Source organism: Lepidochelys kempii, chromosome 15 (assembly GCF_965140285.1).
Source record: "Lepidochelys kempii isolate rLepKem1 chromosome 15, rLepKem1.hap1, whole genome shotgun sequence".
NCBI lineage: Eukaryota > Metazoa > Chordata > Testudines > Cheloniidae > Lepidochelys > Lepidochelys kempii.
Genome location: NC_136394.1, coordinates 15,779,085 through 15,803,145, shown reverse-complemented (window position 1 = coordinate 15,803,145; position 24,061 = coordinate 15,779,085). Strand labels below are relative to the sequence as shown.

General features: G+C 40.8%; 1 protein-coding gene across 7 annotated transcripts in view; it reads left to right on the top strand.

Annotated features, from left to right (window-relative positions):
* Window positions 1-24,061, top strand: part of PPIL2 (peptidylprolyl isomerase like 2) — a 116,033-nt gene that overhangs the window by 65,369 nt on the left and 26,603 nt on the right. For all 7 annotated transcript variants that reach the window (XR_012155048.2, XM_073312715.2, XM_073312716.2 and 4 more), the window contains 2 exons: window positions 9,427-9,516; window positions 12,372-12,405. Coding sequence is in view for 6 of the 7 variants with exons in the window: in XM_073312715.2 (XP_073168816.1) it covers window positions 9,427-9,516; window positions 12,372-12,405 (124 nt within the window). In the remaining variant the exon portion in view is untranslated. The remainder of the gene's footprint in view (window positions 1-9,426; window positions 9,517-12,371; window positions 12,406-24,061) is intronic.

Genomic DNA, 24,061 nt, shown 5'->3' with positions numbered 1-24,061 from the left:
CTATTTTCCTCCCTGTCTTTTTCATTCAGATACAGCATGCTCCATTTTGTGGAGACACACTTAATCAGATGGTCACTTTTATTGTGACATGTGCCAGGGAGCTGAATTAGTCAAGGGATACTGTATTTCCAATAAATGCTGCTTAACTGGAACATTAATTCTACTTAGTGGAGATGCATTCGGCTACTGCACAGGATTTGCTAGTGTTTAACCAGGTGTTAAATTCTTAGCTTTGGTCTTACAATGTAAAAAATTGCTAACCAAAGATAATATGAAGAAATAAAGATGAAATGCAGTGGATTTCAGTATTATTCTTCTATTTTTGTTTAGTATAGGGTTTTTTTCTTGTGGTTGCTTCTTTAGTCAAGACAATAGACCAACAACCAGGGTGTCTCATTTAAAATGGATTCTATTGTATTGGTAATTATATCAATGCATGCATAATTACTGGATTGTGGAATAGTCTCCCAAGGGAAGTAGCAGAAGCCTCATCCCTGGAAATGTTTCAAATTAAATTGGAAAAAGAACTAGAAAAGCAGCAATGGATTGAGCCTGGGACTGAAAGCCAGGAGACCCTGAGTGCTTGGTTCTGACATTGACTTGCTACATGACTTTGGCAAAGTCACTTGGATCCAGATTTTTAAACAGTGATGTACTTTTTATCACTTCAATTTGCAGATGCGCATAAATGTGTGTATAATTTTGAGCCTCAAATCATTTACAGGCACACTTTAGGCCACTTATATATTTTGGGATGCAGCCGTCCAAATAATCTAAACTACGAGGTCAAAAAGGGGGTCCTGTTTGAGAACGGGCTGAAAATCAGGCCTTTGGTTTCTGGATCTTCATCTTTAAAAAGGGATAAAAGTATCTGCCTCCCTCCTTACAGGTGTATGATGTTCAAGTATTTTTTATTGGGGATAGGGAAGTGTAAAGCACTTATATGCAAATTGCCATTAGTGCAAAGCCCAAACCAAAGGGACAGACTAGTTATCTACAGTAAAATTCCTTCCATCTCTAATTGCTCTGTTTCTGGGCAATTTCTCATATAAGCAAAGAATATGGAATGTGATTTAGTAGAAAAACACACAGTATTGGTCATTTAATAGTCATTCCTAGCTGTAGCCATTTTTGCAGGTTCATACTTTTTTTCAGTTTAGTTTTCTATTGCTAGGGAGGTTTGGAGATAACATAGAATAAAAGAGGGAGAGACTAATTTCATATCTCTCTCTTTCACCATGTAAATGGATTTTAGGCTCTTGCTGGAGCCTAGCAGCTCTGCTTAATGATGACATCTTGACTATCTGAAGAGGAGCCATTATTCGGCAAACACTGATCTTTAGCTCTTTTGGTACCATCTGACCCATCAAATATGCCTGAGTGCTTGGCTCTGATACTGACTTGTGGTGTGACCGTGACCAAGTCACTTGGGTCCAGATTTTTAAACAGTGATGTACCTTTTGTCACTTCAGTTTACAGATGCACATGAATGTGTGTATAATTTTGAGCTTCAAATTATTTGTAATTTAGCTCTTTTTCTTGTAAATCTTCTATCCACTAGAGATGGACCATTTCGAAGATCAGATGCTCAGACACTTCTCATCCATTTCCAGTAGAAAAGAAGAGATTTGTTTTAAAATTTCTTTGACCTTGTTGCATGATCATGCTCTCCAATTCCTCTGGAATCTAATTTTTATTCTAGCTGATTTCAGTAACCATGATACCTATTTTCTGTGTCTCAGCTTCATCACTTTGCGCTCTCTGGTAAATGTCTTGTTGATGTCAGAGTATCCTGCCTAGCTTGTAATATTGTTGCAATGGCTAAATAGAATGCTGCCCAAGGGGGCTATAAATGACTTATTTCTCATTTCTATACCTGTGTTGTTGTTAACCGATAAAACATCTTAGGGTAAAAGCAACTACAGCTTGCAGTTTTTAAGCTTTAAACAAAAAAAAAAAATCCTGTCAGCCCTCAGGTATAAAAGCAATTAGAGGAAACATTTGCTAGTAGGCTGTGTTGATTTCAGAAGTGGAATGTTCCCTCCAGAGTGCTATGTTGGCCGATAAATCAACCTGCCCTTCTTCGTGATGAAGGAATCTCGTAACTTTCCATAGTTCTTTGATAAACTGTATTTCCCAAATGGTTTCTTCCTCCTTTTGAAGTAAGTTGGATGCTAACGTGTAAAATGCTTTGAACTTTGTGAATATAGTATCCATGATTGGGGTTGGAGGAGGAGAATGATCTTCTCAACAAATATTATTGGCAAACTGTTCATTTAGCTGCTGTAACTTGTTCTGTGCTTCACAATAGGGTTGCTGTTGCATGTTGTTTGTGCTGCTTTGTTTTGCTCCTCCTAAATCTGGAACTGACAGGAATAGTGGAGGGCCCTTCCCATCTCTGGGGGCCATAGCTGTCCCCCATATGGGCTGATCTCCCATTACTTCAAAGGGATTGTCCTTCTCTCCCTTTTTTAAAGGGAGGTATTTAATTCTACGCTGGGGCAGAGAGATGCACTCAGGCCAATCCTTTTTTCTTATGTACGCATCCTGGTGGGATGGTCTATTTGAGCTCTGGATGTCTGTTTCGGGTCTCCTGGTATGCTTTGGTTTTCAGTGATCACCTGTTGGAATTGCAAAAGAACTTTCCCATCCTGCAGATATGCATGTTCAGTCAGGATTTTTTGCGTTCCCCAGAGCACCTGACAAGCTTCTGTTGGGTTGATCACTGTTTATATTTGTGTATGTTCTATGCTTCAGTTTTGTGGGGCAGGTGTGCTAAGATAGAAGGGGTCACTCAGTGATCCCCAGTCCGGAGAACAGGGCTGAGACCTGCAATGGTGAGCATGACAAAACTGTTCCCCTTCAATGTTGTGTTCTGCTGGAGGCATCCCTTGCTTGGGTCTTGAGTCCTCTGATGAGGACACGTTGATTTGGAGTTATTGGCTATTACCAGAGCCTTATGGCTTCAATTGGAAGTGAATGCTAAGGTAGCTTCCCATTCTAAGGTGGAGTCTGTATGGCCAGTGATTGGACTGCAGTATCGCCAACAAACTGCCTGAAGAGCTGTTATGCTCTAAATCTTTTCACTTACTGATGCTTGCTCAAATAGTTGAAGAAAGTTGTGGCTGACATTTAAACCATACCAAATGTGTGCTGTCTGATTTGCTGTCTCTGTCAGTATCAGTAACATTTTACAGAGCACACAGCACAGTGGAGTAGTATCTTAGAGCTACTCAAACTCCTAATGATCACATGACTTGTGCATTTGTTTCTTTAACACAGCAAATAAAAGTTAGAACAGAAGGAAACACTGACTGTAGTAGGAACAAATTCTCTCCTTCTGGAGAGCGAGTGAGTAAAACTGACAAATTTTAGGTTAGCGAATTAGATGCCCTGTTTACTTTAGATTGTGTTTATCTAAACTAATCAATCGCTGTTTTACTCTCGAGTGACGGACAAAACTGGGCTATGAATTGTTCTACAGATGCCTGCTGTAAACTGTGCTTGCTACTTAGTCATTTTAGATCATATTCCTTAATGGTAGCACTTCGAAGAAATGTTTTTGAAAAGTGAAATTTAGCTGTCAACTGAAATTCTGATTTATTTTTTAAAAAAATGCTTTTAGCAAGTGCTAAATAGCAATTTAAAATAACAGGTTTTTTGTGTGATGAGAGAATGTTAGTTCTTCTGCTGTTGTTTTTAAAGAGCTACTGTAGCTGTAAGTAGCCAAATTAGGTAACTGCTTGATACAGTTTCGTTACCTAAGATGCTTTCTGTTTGTTTGAATCTCCATGTATCACTGTGAGCCTGGTGAAATGCTCTACTTTAGGATGCCCTGTCTGATGTTTTCCCCTTGCATATGTCATCTCACCTCATTGGAACGTCACTGTTCTCATCATTTTAGTCAGTATGTTGACCTCAAGGCATCTGCTCACTGTGTGTGATTGGATTGATAAGATTTTGGTGAGACCACCATGTAATTTACCTGAACCGTAAGCCCTGCCTCATTCCTATTTAAAAAACAAAACATAGAGCTGTCATTCTTCTCTGTCACCATAGCCAATCTGTTTATCACAGCACTGAATAGGATGAGAAGGCTTGCAGGCTGTGGTGAATAGATGTATTTAAAAACCCACCTATCCTGTAGGACATCCCATGGTGAGTTCCACTGAGTAACGCTGAGTTCCTGTCAGAGACAGTACTCCCTGCAGCAGAGAGGGAGCATTAAGATTCAAGGGCTACGCAGAGGAGCAGCTACAGTAAACCTGTCTGATCTTCAGAGAGTAGTGGGGTCAGTGGGAGGGAGAGCCCAGTTTAGACATTCCCAGTCACCCCATTATGTTTCTTGTAAAGAAGTGATGCAGGAGAATAACCTTGGTGAAATACTTCATGGGCAGAAATGCCTTAACTAAATAAAACCTCCAAAAGCAAAACAAAATCTGCCTTGTATTTAAAAAAATAAAACTATAAAAAATTGCAAGCTTAGTTTGAAGTCTGAAAAATTTATTTCACCAGTTCATGCTTCTTAGTAGAGGGATTCTGGCATTGGAATGATAAGATGAAAGCTGCAATGTAAAGAATAGAATTTAATTCACAGAACCAACTTCTCATTATTTCAAATTATTACTGCCTGGACACAAATCATTAATGAGCATGTTTTGTGGCTGTGTAGTTCAATGCAGCCGCTACAGAACAGCCACAGCTTTAGGAAGACAAAAACAAATAACTGGAGTGGCGGAATTAGCCGTAAAAGAAATTTTACAGTTGTGTGAATGACGGCTTGTGACTGCTTAGTGTGGAATTTCTTTTTAAGATGCATGCAGATCCTGAAGGGATGGAACGTTTTGAAATTATTCGCTCTTCACATAGTAAAGCCTTTTTGCTTGCAGTCATAGCAACAACTTAGAAGCTCCAGTTCTTTTCCCTTCTGCTGTATCTTGGCAACAGGGGCACAGCATATTTCTAATCTATTTCTAATTGGCTACTTAACTGTCCAATAAGAATGACTTTTTAAAAGATAGCAGTCCATTTTTGCTGATGAGAAAGGAAAGCTGCAAACTGAGAGAGTAACTTGGCTTGGTTAGTCTTATCCCTCAAGTCTCTGGCTCCAATAAGACAGATGGGTTTTGCCTGGTTTACATCTATGCTTTTGCCAATGAGAAAAGTAAAATATGATCAGTCAGTATTTATAAGGTATTATGTTATTTAACTTGCTCTTTTAGTAGGACTTCAGATTTTAAAAAATACGTTTTTCCTTTTTCTTTTTTTCTAGTATTTTCCCCTTGCTTGTAATGTCACTGTCCATCTTTTGTCAGTGTTACATTTTTGCATGCTCTTTCTTAGGAACAACCAGTTTTTCTCATGCTGAAATCCCGCCAGGCCCTGTAGGTGGGTAGTGCAGTGACAGCAGTCAGTATGTGCCACGACAGCATCTAGTTTGCAGACACTTAGGTAAGCTGAGACTAAACACCTTTTGAAAGAAATGAAATCTCCATTTCCACATCAGATGCACCTGTTCCCTGCCAGCTAGCAAGGGAAGCAATCAGATCAGTTTCTAGGGCAGTCAGCCTTCAAATCCTTTAGGATGGGAATCTTGATAAGAGATCAATGCTTGTTTTGGGAGGGAATTTTCAACCCACTGGCAAATGCAGGCATCTCACAAAATATACGGAGAGAGAGGTTAGTCTCTAGGGATAAGACTCATTTTACTGTAAGCAGGGAAGTTGCTAAAGATGCTGGTCAGAGTTTGGAAAAGAAGAGTATACCCTTCCCAAGGGTCAGGGAGAGCATGCAGATGGGCCACATGTTGACTCATTTTTGTGGTCCAAACACAATCTGAGTTGTTAGGCCTGGGAAATCCGGAGCAGGGGTGGGAAGAGCAGGGCTTGAGGGAAGGGGTCGAATGGGGGCAGGGTGGTGGATGGGGCTGGCTGCTGGAGCCAGCGCTGCACACGCAGAATGCAGCTGCCTAGGGCACTACGAAATGTGGTGCCCCAAATTACATGGTGTTCCACGCAGCTGCATATTCTGTGCATGCCTAAGGACGGCCCTGGCTGGAGCTGTTGTTGCTGTTTAAAGTCTGATCCCGTTTCATCACAGGTGGGGCTTGCGATTCAGCTGGAATCAGCAGAGGTGGCAATGTCTTTTGGTCCCTCTCTCTGGCCTGGTCTGGTTAGGAAAGGATCAAGATGATGAAGGCCTTGTGTGGCAGCCTGATGGTAAAGCTTGCTCCACTAGCCAATTTGCCCCCATCCCCAAAGACACTTTAAGGGTACCAAGACGGAGTGATGGGGGCAATAGATCATCCGCTCGTTATTTTTGTCCACCAGTTAAGCCTAGTGTCTGACACGTCAATTTGTTGACACGTCAACCACTAAGTTCTGGTTCTATATTTTTCTTATTTACCAAACATGATCTTAACACAGTCCTTGAGTTATATCAGTAAGACTTTTTGTTTGGACTAATTCAGGCTTTCCATCTCCCTTTTGTATCTTTTCCCATCAGTGTTTGTTGTTATAAAACAGTTATTAGTGACACTTTATGAACTTTCACTCACTTCTTACAATTAAATTCACAACTCGGGTACGTTTGTGGCCCAATTATCACCACAGGCTTCAAGCTGTGATTATCAGTAGTTTTTGAAAAAACAAGTTAAGCATTAGGGTCCGCCACATGATTGAAACTAGTGTCTGCTAATTAAAACCTTTTATTGGTTCCTGTACAAAAAAGCCCACCATAAATGGTAACAGTAGTGTTGCTAAGATACTGTTTACCTGCGGAAGTGTATGTCTGTTGTATGATGCATGAGGTGCTATGGGAACCAGTTTGGTAGCAATTATTTAAAGAAAACCCTGCAGTAAATGGTTCTTATATAGCTGCACACACACACCTAGTTTCTGAGAACAGATATAATAACTGGAAACCCATTCAGAGAGATGGGTCATCACAGGTCCTGCTGTGAATAAAAAATTCATTAGCAGAAAAAGTATTTTTCACCTATATTTTACAGAGCATGTTTTTCAAAGTAAATACCTAATTTATGTAGCAAGTGTCTTATCAACATTCTGTGCATTGATTATTGGTTTAAAACAGTTTGGCACTAAATTCCGTATTCCCTGCGGGGCTTCAACTTTCAGCTAATTTCATTTTCTTAAAAATTTAATTACAGGTTGCCTTATGCCCCCCAAGAGAACTAATTAACTGTCTCTCTCCAAAGAGTTTTTTGGTTCTCATGAGGGAGTACTGCCTTAGGCTAAAAGCTGCCAATTCAATTTCTGATTCAGAAAGGATTTTTTTCTTTTTAAAAGTGCAAAAACCTCTGTGCTTGTTTTGTCCTTACAGGCATTTTTCATGATCCATAGCTTCTCCATTCTTGATTCTAATATAGCACTCTCTAGTATGGTATTTTCTGTTACACACAAATGATTCTTCCTTGGTCAAATTTTACAAGCATATTTTTTTAAACTGTGTATATAACTTCAAAAAAGGCTTTAGATGTACTATAAACACTGAAACATATATATAGACCTTCCTGTTTGAAATTATTGGTTATGTATGACATAAGCTGCCCTCAGGATGTTGCACAAATATATGATAAAGTATCATTCTGTCATAAAACAGATATTTTAATCTAATAATAAGCTACACTGCAAGGCTGAGATCAGAGGTAGCATTAGATTGAATTAAGACTAGCTAGTTTGTCTTCCGCTGTAGCTGGCTGCTTCATTTTCTATATGTTGGGTAGACTTAAGAGGAAATACAGTACAGCCTTGGTTATCCAGATGTCATGAAGGACAAAGAATGCGTGGCTAATCACGGGAAATTTCAGTGTAATTCATAGACAATGTGGAACATGACCCTGTTTCCAGGTAACAGGGAGTTTTAGACTATTGAGATTTAGATAACTGAGGCTGTACTGTAGCACAGTTTCTCTTTGGGAGAGGGATCGGAGAGATCATTCAACCTTTACACCGTGTGTGTGTGTGTGTGTGTGTATATATATATAATTTTATTTGTAGAATGTGCGAGCGTGCCTTATTTTTGTAATAATGTTTTATAAGTTTTATGTTCATGACTGAGGGCAGGTCTACGCTACAGCCTAAGTCGGTATAACTTACTTTGCTCAAGGGTGTGAAAAAGCCCTCTCTCCCGCCAACATAGCTTCCGCTTCTCCCCAAGGTGGAGTAATTATGCTGATGGGAGAACGTTTTCCCATAGCATAGCGCATCTTCACCAGAGGCGCTACAAAGACGCAGCTGCACCAATGTAGCACAGTAGTGTAGACTTGCCCTGAGTCTTGCCTCTGTCACTGGTGAGTTCTCAGAGCAACATTACAGATGAGCCATACTTGGTTAAGGCAATGCTAAATGCATCAGTTTTATTCAGAAAGAGGTTCCAACTCTTGAAAGCTTATCTCTGCTAATTTACAGAGTCTTGTGCTCATGCTGGGGGCTTATTATCACATGCAGAGCGCAATAAGAATATTTCTAAAGCCTATTACAGCTCAGCTTATTTAAGACCTGCTTCTATGAAATAGGATTCATAGTATTTCCATAATTTACAACTGAGGGGGGAAAGCATGTCCAAACTAAGAGAGGCTGTTTCTCTACTTATCATGGATTCCATCCTGGCACTGCAGAAAAAAGAAACTATTGATAAAGGAAAGACAAGTATTTGGAGTATCAGAGGTCATCTGTGCTGTAGTCTTTTACTAAGTGGTGTTTGAATGCCATGATTGAGGATAAATATCTTTCATTCACAATGTAAAAGCAAAGGAGAAATATGCAATGTATTTAACATAACTGGCTAAGATTTACTTTTAGATTGTGAAAATAAGTCATCAATTTCTTTGAACAGACTAATATAAAATATAGTGACTTTTGTGGTGCCAGTCCAGTTCTTAGTAGTCAGGTGCTCAACACAACACTATCCTAAGTGGCATGATTGTATTCCCTTTTGTAATTGTTCAGCAAAGATGTCAAGGCCTGAATGAGTCTGAAGAATGAACCACTCTTTCAAATCTGGAAGTAGTCCCGTCAGAAAAAGGATTGAGGCATGTTGCTGGGACTGGTTAGGGATAAATAGATGAATTTGGTCTCCAGGATTGTCCTCTTTATTGTCATTGTCTTCACTGGGAAATATTCTAAAAATAAAACAATACATAATGAGAATAACGTTCAGCATCCTTCCATGCCACTTGGGAGAACTACGTTTGACATATTGCTGTAGAATGTCTCTCTCTGATATACAATATGCTCTTCTATAGGATTTTTTTTTTTGTTGTAAACTAGAAGGAACTCTTAATCAGAGTCCTGACTAATTAGTCCTTTATAACAGGCACAGACAAAATGCAATTATTTTTAACAATGTAATCATTGATTTTACTGTCTAAAGATACTGCTTCATTAAATACCTAATCTTTTTCAGACACCCAGAGCGTGTGAAAACTTCATCAAGCTATGCAAGAAGAACTATTATGATGGAACTGTTTTTCACAGGTCAATTCGTAATTTTGTGGTGAGTGTTGAACAAATGCTACATAATGCACAATAGGTTTTGCCACCCTCATTTCCCCAAAATAGGAGTTGAATATATTAGTGTTAATTTAAAATTCTAGTTACTTCCTTGGAGCAAGTAGGTGTACACTAGAGATGGTCATGAAAAATGTATTTTGGAAACAAGGATTATCCTCATATAGTGAGGGCAAGATGTATAAATTTGATCACCTAGCAGCTGTCACTGAAGAGTACTGTCACTCAGAGCCTGATTCAAAGCCCGTTGAAATCCCTGATTGGCCAGACTCCCATTGTCTTCAGCGAGCTTTGGATCTGACCATTAGTGGCACTGAGCTCAAAACCCTGATCTGGGTGAGTAATATCTCAGCCCATTTAAATCCCATTCAGCTGACACTTGGTTTACAAGATACATATTTTTACATCCAGAGTATCTGAACTTCATTTAGTGAGGTTCATAGCCCTAGCTGAAACAATCAGGGAGCCAGTTTCTGAGGGACTTCTGGGACTGATCTCTGTGGTTTCGTATGCAGGGGTTAGAGAAAACCAGCTAACTCTTGAAGGTTTGTTTGAGTGTTAATTGAACTCAAACCTCCAGGGGGAACCTGCCCCAAGGTGTGCCCTCTCTCCATACAAGTAATTGAAATCCACCTCCTTTCTTACCTCTTTGGTTGAGGACAGCTGTTGGAGAGGAAGTAAGGTATGCTGGCTTGGGAAGAGAGGGTTTCCCAACCAAAGACTCAGTCCTAAAAGATGCTGAGCACTCTGGTCCAATCCATCAAATCACTGAAGTACATGCTTACAGTTAACCATATGAGTAGTCCCATTGACTTCTGTGTAACTTCTCTCATGATTAAAGTTAAGCACGTGCTTAAGTACCTTGGATTGGGGCCCAGAGTGCTCAGCAGTGTACAGGATCAAACCCAAGTGAATACCTCAGCCTGTTTTTGTGAACTTCTATGAGCATGGGTCAAGTTTCATGAAGGTATCAAACCATAATCCCACAGCAAAGGTTTTCAGAACCTGTTTATTTAAGAGACTCGTTTAGTGACCCATTCTGATATTCTGAAAAAAAACATGTTTTACAATGTGAGATTTAATTTTGAAAATTAAAACAAAACTTTCGATTTGGTTACTAGCCATGCCAAGTAAATAGTTCACCTGCTGCATTTTTAGTTTTGAATGAATAATTGTTTCAAATGTTACCCTTGTGGCTCCTCATTACCATGCCAGCTCCTTAAAATGCATGGAAAGATGCTAGCATTGATTTGCAAAGGTCTTAAAATCAAACCATTTATAATGATGCTACGCCCACTCAAACAGCTTAGGGCAGTTTCTTTCCACCTTTCCAGACTACTGGGCCCCTTACAGGAGTCTAATTTGTCTTGCATAGCCCCAAGTTTCATCTCACTTAAAAACTACTTGCTTACAGCTCACTATTACTGAAAAAACGCTTATTTTCTCATTTTTACCATATATTTATAAATAAATAAATTGGAATATAAATATTGTACATACATTTCCATATATAATATATAGAGTAGTATAAAGAAGTCGTTGTCTGTGTGAAATTTTATTTTGTACTGACTTCACTAGTGTTTTTTATTTAGCCTGTTGTGAAATTAGGTAAATATCTAGATGAGTTGATGTACCCCCTGGAAAACCACTGCGTATCCCCAGGGATATGCATACCCTTTGTTGAGAACCACTGGCTTAGGGCACTGCAGACGTTCCCTTAAATGGAACAAAATACTGTAACTAGTTTTGCAACACAGGGCTTGTCTACGCTACCTGCCAGATCGGCAGTCAGCGATCGATCCAGTGGGGGTTGATTTATTGCGTCTAGTATAGTATAGATGCAATAAATCAACCGCTGAGTGCTCTCCCATCGACTCCAGTACTCCACCAGAACGAGGAGCGCAAGCGGAGTCGATGGGAGAGCATCGGTTGTTGACTTACCGCAGTGAAGACACCACAGTAAGTAGCTCTAAGTACGTTGACTTCAGCTACGCTATTCACGTAGCTGAAGTTGCGTATCTTAGATCGACCCCGTACGGTAGTTGTAGACAAGCCCTTACTTTCCAAAGCCCACTGAAGTCAATGAGAGTCTTTCCAGTGACTTCAGTGACCTTTAGATTGGGTCCTGTGGTCCTAAAAAAAGAAAGTGACTTCTCCATTTGGCAGCACTGTGTTCCTAGGTTTATGTTTGATATCAAAATTAAAATGGTGCTTTTTTGTGCTTTCGCTATGATTTTAGCTAACTTGCACGCTCCCTCTGCTGACTTTGGAGCAATAAAATCCAAAATATTGTTTTTGTATAGGTCCTACATAAACAATGGATATCTTGGTGGTTTGGCTTCATTTTGGGATTTTTTCTTACAACTCATAAAACGAATATAGTGCCAGAAAGGTGGAAGCAAGTGTGGAAAGCTCTTTTTTCTTGCTGGAGCTTTGATTGCAAAACTAAACACTTTTCAAACTTTAAATGCAGCGCATCATCGACTGGGTAACTTAGGTCACAGCAGGTGATGGAAAAGATATTTTTCCATTAACCTGTACAAGACACAGTTCATTTATTTTTTCTTGTTTGTCCACGGGAGTCCTATTATTATTATAAACCTGTCACTCTGCTAGATGATTTTCCAGGAGCATATGACAACCAACTGATAAAAGGAGCCCCAAACTAATTTGAGTTTTCTGTTTACTAGCTTGCCAACACAACACCATTTAGTAGTAAGAAAGGTTGAGCAGAATTTCTCTTTTGTGAAAATATTTTATTTCTCATCTCTAATAAATATTAGGCATATTTTACTATAGTATGCTTTAGGATATAGTTTTGTTTTGTTTTTCATTCTGCAGATCCAAGGAGGTGATCCTACTGGAACAGGAACAGGTAAGTGTGTGTAAATATAAAGTGCTGCATAAAGCCATGTGTTACTGGCTGGTTTGTATTGAGAGAATTTCCATGAGTCTTGTTCACAGTTCAGTGTGCTGGGATTGTGTTATAAGAAGGAAAAAATATTATGGACTAAAGGAAAGTTCTCTCTTTATTCCATATTAATTAAATGTTAGAGACCTGTTGAGGCCTAGTTAGTGGCCAAATACTATTCATTCCCCCAGAATTAATCCCCTTGTTAGGCACAGGCCTCTTCCCTTTTTGTTTCTAACTTCTAGGGATTACTTTGTTACTACTTTTTCCTGGCTGTTCTTCTTTCCTAGCCTCTGTGATCTAGATACAATGGTGATAGCCGCTGTAGAGATGCAAAAAGCTTAGAATAGACATATATGAGAGTTGCTCCTACTACTGCAGTGAAGGCTCCTCAGGGCATTGACCATCCTGTTCTATATAAGGTACATTATGAGCTTACCTGCTGCTGTAAATTGGCTCGCCACACACCTGTACAAGTCAGTTTTGCCTGCTCACTATCAAATGTCAGCCAGCGTCCACAGCTGCTTGTCAGGCAGGCCCCAGGATTCTGTTCTACTGCTAAGTTACACGGGTGCTGCTTACACACACACACACACACACAATTCCTGTGCTCACACAATCTATTCATCCAAAGGTTTCAGAGTAACAGCCGTGTTAGTCTGTATTCGCAAAAAGAAAAGGAGTACTTGTGGCACCCTAGAGACTAACCAATTTATTTGAGCATAAGCTTTATTCATCCAAAGGAATGTCTATGTAATTGTTAAATATTGTAGTATGTATTATTTAGTTATCAATTCAGATATATTTGGACTTGCCAAGACTCTACCCCTAATGAGCATAAAGGGCTAAAATTAATGAGGGATTATGCAACTGCCGGATCAGAGTGGTTAGGGATTCTGTGTCTTGAGTGCTGAAGCCCATTGAAAAGATCTGTTACTTACTATACGTTTTGTTACTCTTGGACTGTCCAGTGAAATATGGTCTGATGCCATTAGAAGATGACTATTGGTTTGAAGGTATCTAAAGGCATAATTAGGAACATCTTAAAAAAAAGAAGTGAAAGAAGTGCTAGGGAACTAGAGGTACTTGAATGGGTTAGTGGTATACCCCAGTAGCCTTTCACTTCTATAGGCAGGAGTTAAAATCTTGTTGTGGAATGAAAATGAACTTGGTGGTGTCATTCTAAGCTCCATTTGTGCAAATCATAAAACTACCATGAAATACAGCATAATTAACAATCTGTAGAAAAGAGGGCCAAAGCTGGCAAAGCAGTTATGTTGAAGGTTTAGGGAGGAGTTGCAATTTTGAGTGAAAGTTAAGAATTTAATGCAAATAAAGCTGGGGGGGAAATCGTAATGTGTATCTTTTCATTTTAGAAGAGAGCTTGATAGAAGGATGGAATCCCAAACCAGAAAGAACAGTCTCTGATTTTTTTCATCTTGTTTTCTTCCATTTACTTCATTTTAATTGGATCTGAATCTACTATAGACCTGGGGATCCTGCCTGAGTTTATGAAGCCTGTAGCAGCTCTCGTAAAACTGTCAGTTTATACCCAAATGTCTCTGACGGAGCTAGCAGCTCTTCAAACAGTTGCTGCAGTTCAGGAGAATCCAGACATTGCAGAAATCAACTTTTCAAATAAAGAAGCAACAAGACTCACTTTCATCAGGCCTGAGTTTTTTAAAGACCTTAACTTGGTTCCAGTCAGAAATAAAACATATTTGAAACACTTGATGTGATGAGATGTTAGAAGTGCTAGGCTCCTACAGGACTCTTAAGCCTGTTTTGTTTGTGTATATTCTTTAATATTACACAATTTAATCAACTGTGGGGAAAATCTTCAAGATTTGTTCTTGATTACCTAGAAACTTCTGCACAGCTGAGTGGTATAACTTCAGTGGGTTTTAGTTTCACAAAGCAATTTTTTATCTGCTTAATTCAGTCAGTATTTTGCTATTGTCATCTAATTGATACATTTGATCTTTTTATACTTCATTAAGCACTAATCATCTTTGATCATACTTACTATTTTTGATGTACATAGGATGAGCAAATAGTTACAACTATTTCTGTTTCTGACAGTGCATATGCATGCAGCCTTTCAAAAAAACAAGATTGAGATCATCTTGCTGAATCTTTTGTCTTTGTTTCTGAGATGAGTATATTGAGTGATGCAAAAACAAAGACATTTATTTAAAAAAAAAAAAAAAGGTTGGGGTGGGGGGAACCTCTCTAGGCTTCTTCCCTGTCTGTAATTGTTTCGGCACATCATAAAGCAAATGAACAAGAAGTATAAATAACTGTTTTAATACTCTGAGAGCAGCAAGTTTAAATGCTATAATCAAAATATTCTAAACTTGCTCTCATTTGCAGTTGATTAAACCTCAGGGGTTTTTTTTTTTCCGTTGCTTTCAAATGTGGAGCCATTGTATGCGGAGGGCCTGCGTTGTTGAACACAGCTGCAGTCCTGAGCTTCCCTTGTTTTGTTAACTGCAGTGTTGTTGCTTAAAAATAACAGATTTAACATGAAATACAGCTCTGTTCTGCTCACAAAGTGGCTTAATTTTGTTCTCTGAGTAGCTCTGAAAAAGGCCTGGATTATGTTTCAAACCAACGCCTCATTTAAAGGTTCAGGATAAATAACGTTATGATTTCAGAGTCCTGGTATAAGTCACATACCACAGAATGACTAAAGAAGTATTTGTTAGAAAGTTAAGTGGGAAGTTGAACTTTAGGGTCTATGGGCAGGACCTGTTGGTATCAACATAGAAGGGCTACAATCCTGACATGGCACAGACTACTGCACTCTGTTTTTTCTGTAAGAATCATGGATAACTCTTGTTTCAAAGAGAAGTACTGGTTGAGTAGTGCTAAAACACTAGAATTTAAGTAGAAAAAAAAAGAGATGATCAAAACTGCTAGGACAGCAGAACTGTTTTGAGTAAGTTCTATGGTCTGTCTTGTACTGGACGTCAGACTCTTAGACAAATGATTACAATGGTCCTTTCTGGCCTTGGAATCTATTTTAAAAAACCTAGACAAGGTTTTAATCCATAAATCGGAGCTTTTATATATTTCATTTCAGGGCAGTGAAACTATAATATTTTACAAATAAAATTAATCTGTATCTTAGAACTTTTTATTAAATGAATTTATCAAAAATCCCCCACTAAGGAAACCTGCTGGTTTTTGTCAATTATTCCTTTATCAGAAAGCAACCAGATGATGGGGAAAATCACAAAGGCTACAAATAGGAAAAACAAGTACATCCTCTTAGTTGGCACCATATCTCTTTTTTTGGGGGGAGGGCCGGAGGCTCTCTACTTGAGAAAACTATATAGTGTTTCTTGACAATACTGTTGAAAGCTCAGATATTTTATTTGTGAAGCACATGCCAAAAATGCATAAGCACATGGGGTAAACATTTTTTTAAAGGGTCCTAATTTCCAATTTTAAGAGAGACTTAGGCACTTCTGAAAATTTTACTCATGACTTGATTGCTGTGGCCCTTGTCTCTTTTGTGATATCTGTTCGGAGGCAGCAGAAAACAATTTAACAAAGAATAGCATTGAATTTTAAGAAGTTTAAGTTTGCTGCAAAGATGCCACCAGGAGGAAGTTAGGAGAGACCAGTAGAAGGACAATGGATGGGGACATATGGGTAGAAGAATTGGCAGATGTGACATTCATGTGGTAGTGATCTTTTCATGGAAAAAAGTGGGAAGTTCCACGCATTTAAAGTTGGAGAACGATTGAAGGGGAGTGGAGGATGGTTGGAGCAGAGAGTTCATAGTGCCCAAGGGTCTGAGAGTCACCAGTACTCTTTAAAATTGTTTTTCAGTATTTTGGACGGAGTCTATACTTCACTACAGAAGGAAGACATACTTGTAGTGTTCCTTACCTTACCCTGAGAATTATGGAAAGAAAGGAATTTTGGGTCTCAGCAGCAGATAGGTAGATGTCGAGATGACAGATGGATTGGAAAACCTCCAGTGCAGACATGGAGAGTTCAAACTCCGAACTAGAGATAATTGCAATGTTTTCTCTATCCTGTGTTCAGAAGTGTTAGTTGTCTGGGCCAGTTGCCTTAGGGAGTTAAAACAAGGCTCAGCTTAAGTTCTGGGTATTTAACTCTGTGTATATGTTAAGTGAAGGGTCTCTTAAGAGCCTCTGGCCTCCCTTCTCCACATTAGAAAAATGCTCAAGATTGGATAGTTAGAATCATAGAATATCAGAGTTTGAAGGGGGTTATCTAGTCATCTAGTCCAACCCCCTGCTCAAAGCAGGACCAGTCCCCAATGTTTGCCCCAGATCCCAAAATGGCCCCCTCAAGGATTGAACTCTCAACCCTGGGTTTAGCAGGCCAGTGCTCAACCCACTGAGCTATCCCTCCCCCACAAAAAATAAGGGCTCGTGGGGCATGAGTGTTTATGCCTATTACTCCTGATAATGCTAATTAGAGTGGTATGTGTAAATCCATGCTCATTGTAGCTTCAGGAATTCTATATGATAGACTAGTTTCATTGTCCCAAGAGCTTGTTTGTTCAAGGTAGGTGTTCACGGGGGTTTCCTTGAGTCATTTGTCAATTCTGAAACTTTCCCGACAGGCTATATATCTGCATTAGAAAAATCTCAGAAAGTAGGAGTGGTTTGTTTCAATCCTTATTTAAGATCATACATTTTCTCTAGGTGAATTTTCAGACCTCTCTTAGGATTGGCCTCAACTTGTAAATCTCATGCCATGCTTTGTGTAGTATCTAACACAGTCATGTCAACCTGGAGCTCGTGTTCAAAGGAAGTGTTCAGCCTATGGATGTTACTGTGGACTTTAAAAAACAGAGTATATAATTGTAATGCCTTTAAATGTGAATTGCAAAGTTTGCACAATAAAAGGTCCCAACTTGAGTGGGAGCAACTGGATATGATTAACTGGGATCTCACAACAAGTTTTAAATTGTACTCCACTTTGCAGTTCTTCAGAAAATGCACTAGGCGTATGACTTTAGGAATACAATTGATCAGCACAGAAACCAAAGGAGACTGCTTCCTATAGGGATTTTAAAAAGGCAGAATTTAGTCAGTATGAGTAGCTGGTTAAATTTTTCAGTACTGCCAATATGAAAAATCAGTGGGAGTTAAGTGCCTAACTGCCAGCCTTTGAAAATGTACTCTACATTTCAAAAGTGTTGCCAGTTACGCACTTCTCTCTCTCTGTGTGTGTGTGTGTGTGTGTGTTTGCATAAAGCAAAAGGAGACATTAATTTCTTCAAAACAGCATCCCACCTGCCTCCATTCTTCCCTTCCTGTCACTGTGACCTACAGGTTAATGAACTTGGTCTCTAATCAGAGTCAGACTAAGGGTATGTGTACCCTTTGAGCTGGGGGTGTAATTCCCTGCTCGAAGAGACATATCCATAGCTGTGATCAAGCTAGCATGCCAAAGATAGTGTTGTGGCAAAGTAACAGGAGGCACTAGCCACCTGAAGTACTTACCTGTCTGAGACAGTAGGCATGTGCTCGGGCAGACTAGCTCCTTCCACTGTTCACACTGCCAGGGCTGCACTCTGGTTTTAGAGCACTAGCTCAATAAGAGTTAGCTTGGGTTTGTCTCCTCAAGCTGGGATTTACACCCCAGCTTGAAGTGTGGACAGAATGCAAAGACCTTCCGCTGAGAATGTTGGGCCCCTAGTGTCTTTTAAACGTATGTACTGTTACTCACACACTCCAGCTGACCTCCGGTGCTAAATCAGGGCCCCAAAAATTTAGAATTCATTTGTGGAAATTCGTTGTTTCCTTCCCAAAACTTAGATTGGAGCATTTTAAGTCAGTCAACTTTAGCTTTACTTTGCCTCTGCTCTTTTGAGTTTGTCTGAAGATGGGTCTGCAAAGAACTTGAATTGTTTTCATCCTTTTGAAAGTCTCTGAACCATTGGTCAAATGAATCTCTGAAAGTTTTTTTGATTGTGTTTAATATTGTCCGCACGTTTTCTTGAGCATTTGGTTGCAAGACACTTAAGTGGTAAAAATCAGAAATCAGTTTGGATAACACTGAGAGACTAGCCAAGGGAAAAATCAGTGAAATAAACAAGCTTATTAAAAGCATGTTTGGTATTTTGTGCCCTCTATTTTCAAAGAATTCATGAGAAAGAGAAACTTTATTTCAAAGGCACTTAAATTGAACATGATGGAAAACCCAATCCATAGAGAAGACCATAGAGGCATCACTGTCATAGGCACCCTCTCTAGTGTTGGTCAGAGGGAGAGAATTCTAAATGCCATGAAGACTGGAGGAAAATTTACATTGGTTGATAATCCTGTTTCATGGTAGAGGCAAGAAGGAAGGACTTTACATCTCTTGACTTTTGAACAGTTGGGCATGAGAGGTGGCCATTTTCGACTGGTCCACACCCGGCCCTCATCAATAAGAGTAATACTCTTTGGGGTGCAAACTCTGCTTTATATCTGCTGGATGAAAATTGAGGAGAGACTTGCAGCTTTGTCACTGTAAGAAGAGGAATGAGGAGTTCAGTGATTGCCTCTGATCTGTTATGGACAGGATGTTGTACATTACTTTGGAACTTGATGACCAATTAATATTTGGGAAATGGACTGTAAAATATGCTGCACAGTAAACTTTATCTCTCCTTGTTAATGGGGATTACAATAACTCCAGTGTTTTTCCCTCCCCGCCACCAGAAATGGTGGATGATCACTAATTTACCAGACAGAAATGGAAAAACTTGTTTTATTTTGTACACTAGAAATCTGGGTTTGTAGTGTGGCATTTTATCAGGAACTAAGATACAGAATAAGTAGCCATGAATATTAGATAATTGAAATGACTAAAGATGATTTAAGTTACTTTTTTTGCTATTTAATAGGCAACATGTTTGTTGCAGTCTATTCATTTCTTTTTTTTCATGGTGTATGATGTTTGTCATCTTTTCTGTAATTTTACTTGCTGATGTATTGTTTAAAAACAAAGTTAAAAAACCAAAACAAAACCCAAACCAACCAAATCTTTACCCAGGCTAAAAGAGCCAAGTTTCTTACCTAAAACTCTTGAATTCAGCGCTAATGCAATGTTAGGGGTTCCCAGAGAAAGCTGAGTCCTGGGGCCCAGGTTTAATGTGGATTGCTTTCAAACATCCCCGTTCTCTGAATCCCACTTGTGACCTGCAGGCACCACTCACTAGCTATGGCAACATTTGGTTTCTGTCCTCAACTGACCTTTTAAGAAAATCTTGGAGGTTTTTAGGTCATGAACTGTGCAATGGCTAGAGTTTTTGTTTAATCTAATTAGATGGATTTCGGTCATTTAAGCTAAGTAGATTTAGTTTTCAGATTCTTTTTTTAAAAAAAAAGGCACAGCCAATTTACTAACCAATAGCAGTGACATAGTAGTTGATACATCTCGAGAGATTTGAATAATTGTATTGGATGGAATTTCTTGAATGAAATACATCAGAGAATAACAATGTGTTGTGTTAAACTCCAGATTTCTTTGTCCTGTTTCTGTTGGGCTGTTTTCCCCCTGTTTCTCTGGTGTCTAGAGGAACTACTTGCATAGCACAGGAAATGTGTGGGGCCATCTTAAAAACAACAGATGCCCCTGCTACTCCTGTGCAATGGCTTTGAAAAGGTGCCACGTAAAACCTAGTCTGTCAGGCAAGCTGGATCTGACCAGTGGGGCATATTTTTGACACCCCTGCTTTAAGCTTTCATCACAGTTTAAATTTATCTTTCAGCATGAGAGCAATATAGACCAAATGCCTTAAAAACAAGGAAATATTGAGCCCAGACATTTATTTTGTGGCATTAAATAGCAGGCCGAAATCTGATAGTAGTTTTACCTTGACCAAAAATAATTTATATGATATGAAACTTAGAGTAACTCCTCCTTTTATTCTCATTTCCTTCTCCCCCAAATAACAATAGCAGTTTGCGTAGTTTATTTTTTCCTCTGTGGCTGTGAGATGCATGGTTGGTTAATCCTAGAGGAATTAGAATAGAAGTAGTGCGGTGCTCTACTTTTGCCTTATGTCTAGTAGAAACTGCACAGTGTTCCTGTGAGAATAAGGTTACTAACATCCCCAGCTGCACTTTGGTCCCAGACATTGTTTACTTTTTAGCTGTACACTAAATCCTGCTTCCCAGAACTAGTAAAAGGCCAGCTTTATACATGCACATGTGTAGAGGAGAGGACGTAAAAGTTCACCACAGCATAACCAAATTCAGTGTTTATCCTGAGATAAATCTGCTGTACATTGCAGCTAGACGAGGAATCTTCTTTATAATCTAGATAGTAATGGGGCTGGAATTCCTGGCAGTTATCAGGTGGAAATGTTTGCTTCCCAGCTGCAGTCCTCCATAATGGCATCTTGCAGGCAGGGCTGTCCTTACTCATATGCAAACTACGCAGCTGTGTACGGCACGGGGAAATTTGGGGCATCAAATTGCCCAAATTTCCTGGTGCCCTAAACAGCTGCGTGCTGCTCCAGTGGCCAGCCAGATCCCCCAGCTGGCTGAGCCAGCCAGGAAAGCTGCCTCTGCTCCGCCCCTGCTCCGCCCCTTCCCACCCCTGCTCCGCCCCAGCCCCTGCTCCGCCCCCGCTCTGCCTCTTCCCACCCCTGCTCCGCCCCAGCCCTACCCTCACTCCACTCCTTCCCCAAAGCCCCCGCCCCTGCTCTGCCCCAGCCCCCACTCCTTCCCCAAAGCTTCTGCCACTGCTCTTCTCCTGCCCCGCCTCTTCCCACGCTTGCTCTGCCCCCTGCTCTGCCCCCACTCCACTCCTTCCCCAAAGCTCCTGCCACTGCTCTGCCCCCACCCCACCTCTTCCCACTTCTGCTTTGCCCCAGCCCCGCCCCCACTCCACCCCTTCCCCTGAGGTACGTCCTGGGGGACTGTAGCAGGGGTTGGGCACACCCTGCACTCACCGGGCGGCAGGAAGTGGAGCGACCCAGCCCCAACCTGTTCCACGCCGCCGGTGAGTGCTGGGGGCTGGTTCCCCCCAAGTCCCAAGGGTGGGAGCCAGGGGAGCAGAGCGGAGCGGGCTGGGGCCGGGTCACTCCACTTCCCACCGCCCTGTGAGTGAGGGGTCGGGCCTGCACTGCACTCACCGGGCGGCAGGAAGTGGATCGACCCGGCCCCAACCTGCTCCGCTCCACCGGCTCGTGCTGGGGGGCAGTTCCCCCTCCTCCCCAAGCCTGCCCCTGCCCCCCACAGACCTTGGGTGCAGCCCTCCCGCCCCGCAATGCAGAGGCTGCGTAGGGCACCAAAATGTCTCAGGGTCTACACAGAGAAAAGGAATAGCCTGAAACTCTTTGAATAGACCTGATATTCTGATGCCTTTGGCAGTTCTTAAATTCATCATTGCCTCTTCTAATTGCTGATGTGAAACGAATTAGATTTATTTCTTCATTTTATGATGTACTACATCAATGAAAGGCTTTTACCTCCATCCCTCTGTCATCCACACCCTCTAGTTGCCCTTTAATTCTTGCACGTTCACAAGGACCTGCAATAACTCTCCCTCCTGAGTCTACAAAGCCACTCCTTGGTTTTGATTCTGATCTTGCATTGATTTTACATTATTCCATTGGGAGGAAGACTCTAGCTCCCCCCTTACCTTGAGCAGAGTTTTGACCTCATAAAGGGAGAAGTGCCAGAGACTCCATGAAATCCACTTAGAACTTGGCTATCGCTATTGAGATTTTATGTAGAAGGTGCTTAGATACTACAGTGATGGATGGCTGTTTAAACCCTAAAATAGATTTAATTGGAGGTACTCCTGAGATCAGAACTGGGGCCTGTTGAGTTTTCTGTCGAGGTCTGTAGAGAGCAGTGGTTTGACTCTGGAGACTGAGCATGCTTGTAGACCAGGGGTGAGCAAACTTTTTGGCCCAAGGGCCATATCTGGGTACGGAAATTGTATGGCGGGCCAAGAATGCTCACGAAATTGGGGGTTGGGGTGCGGGAGAGGGTGAGGGCTCCTGCTTGGGGTGAGGGCTCTAGGGGTGGGTCAGAAATGAGGAGTTCAGGGTGCAGGAGAAGACTCTGGGCTGGAGCAGGGGGTTGCGGTGCAGTGGGGTGGTGAGGGCTCCAGCTGGGGATGGGGGCTCTGGGGTGAGGCTGAGGATGAGGGGTTGAGGGTGCAGGAGGGTGCTCCGGGCTGGGACTGAGGGGTTCGGAAGGCAGGAGGGGGATCAGGGTTGGGGCATGGGGTTGGGGGGCAGGAGGGGGTCAGGGGTGCAGCCTCCGGGCAGCGCTAACATCAAGCAGCTTCCAGAAGTAGCAGCATGTGCCCCCTCTGGTTCCTACACAGAGGTGTGGCTCTGCACGCTGCCCTGTCTGCAGGCGCCACCCCTGCAGCTCCCATTGGTTGTGGTTCCCGTACAGTGGGAGTTGCGGGAGCGGCGCTTGGGGCAGGGGCAGCATGCTGAGCCACAGGGGGGACATGCCACTGCTTCTGGGAGTGGCACAAAGCGGGGCAAGCCCCCAACCCCGCTCCCTGGCTGGAGCCAGGCAAGTCCTGGACAGATGCATCTCCTAAAGCTAAAATGACAATATTTCCTAATGATTTCATCACTAGAAAAGGAGCAGGGATTGGAAAAACATCAATTTCCCTGGAAACTTAATGCTCTTGCAAGGTATATTTGAAAGTAATTTGCTGGCTTATATGATATCAGTTGTTCTATAAAAATAAATTGTATATGAGATTATGAAAGTATTTTTTTCTCCATTACTAATGGAAAGGGTTTGATCTTTGACTACAGGGAGACTCCAGACCTTGTGAGTTTGTCTCTTTAAACAACCTGTGCTGTTTCTGGGTACAGCCCTTAATATGAGGACTTCAGACTAAAAGAATCTCGAAAGAGATTTTTGTTTTAACTAGAATCCTACTGTTTAAATTCTTCAGTGGAAGAGGCATTAAACCTATGTGTAATATATATATAATCCATACATAGTTATATAGCTAAAGAAAGGTTTGTTTCATAAATGTAAAAAATAAAATAAGCCAAGCTAGTAGCAATGTTACTCTCTGTAAATTTTCATAGATCTTTAAGATTAGACTAGCTCCATCTGGCAGGCAGGCTGACAGTTTTTGAATGTAGTACTGTTGTCTCTCTATTGCTGTGGAGTCTCTTGTTAATGTTTCATTAATGAAGCTGCTGTAATTTGAGTAATAAATTTAAATGGCCAGTAATCTGTGCTGGGAAACAGTTCACCTCACGGGAAACTACAGCATTGAGGAACAAGAAAGATTAAATATAACATGGAATGAAGGGTTCTCAGTGGCTCATCTGTGTGCAGCCACAGTAGTTAGATATACATTTACTTGAAGGTTTAATACTTGTTTAGCAGGCCGAGCTAATTTCCATAAGTCTTGCGCTTAATGTTTCAGGAACACAGTTGGGAAAGATTTTATTTCCTTTCCCAAAGCTGCAAATAAACATTTTTTTCCTTAACAAAATAAGCACCCAGAAAGGCAATATTCAAAACAATTAGCTGAATCATGGCCATTCTTTCTCATGATTAATTTTTTGAAAATGAATTTCACAGTCATGATCTATCTATTCCTGCTGTTCATAATAACAAACTGGCTAAACATTGTGAATAAT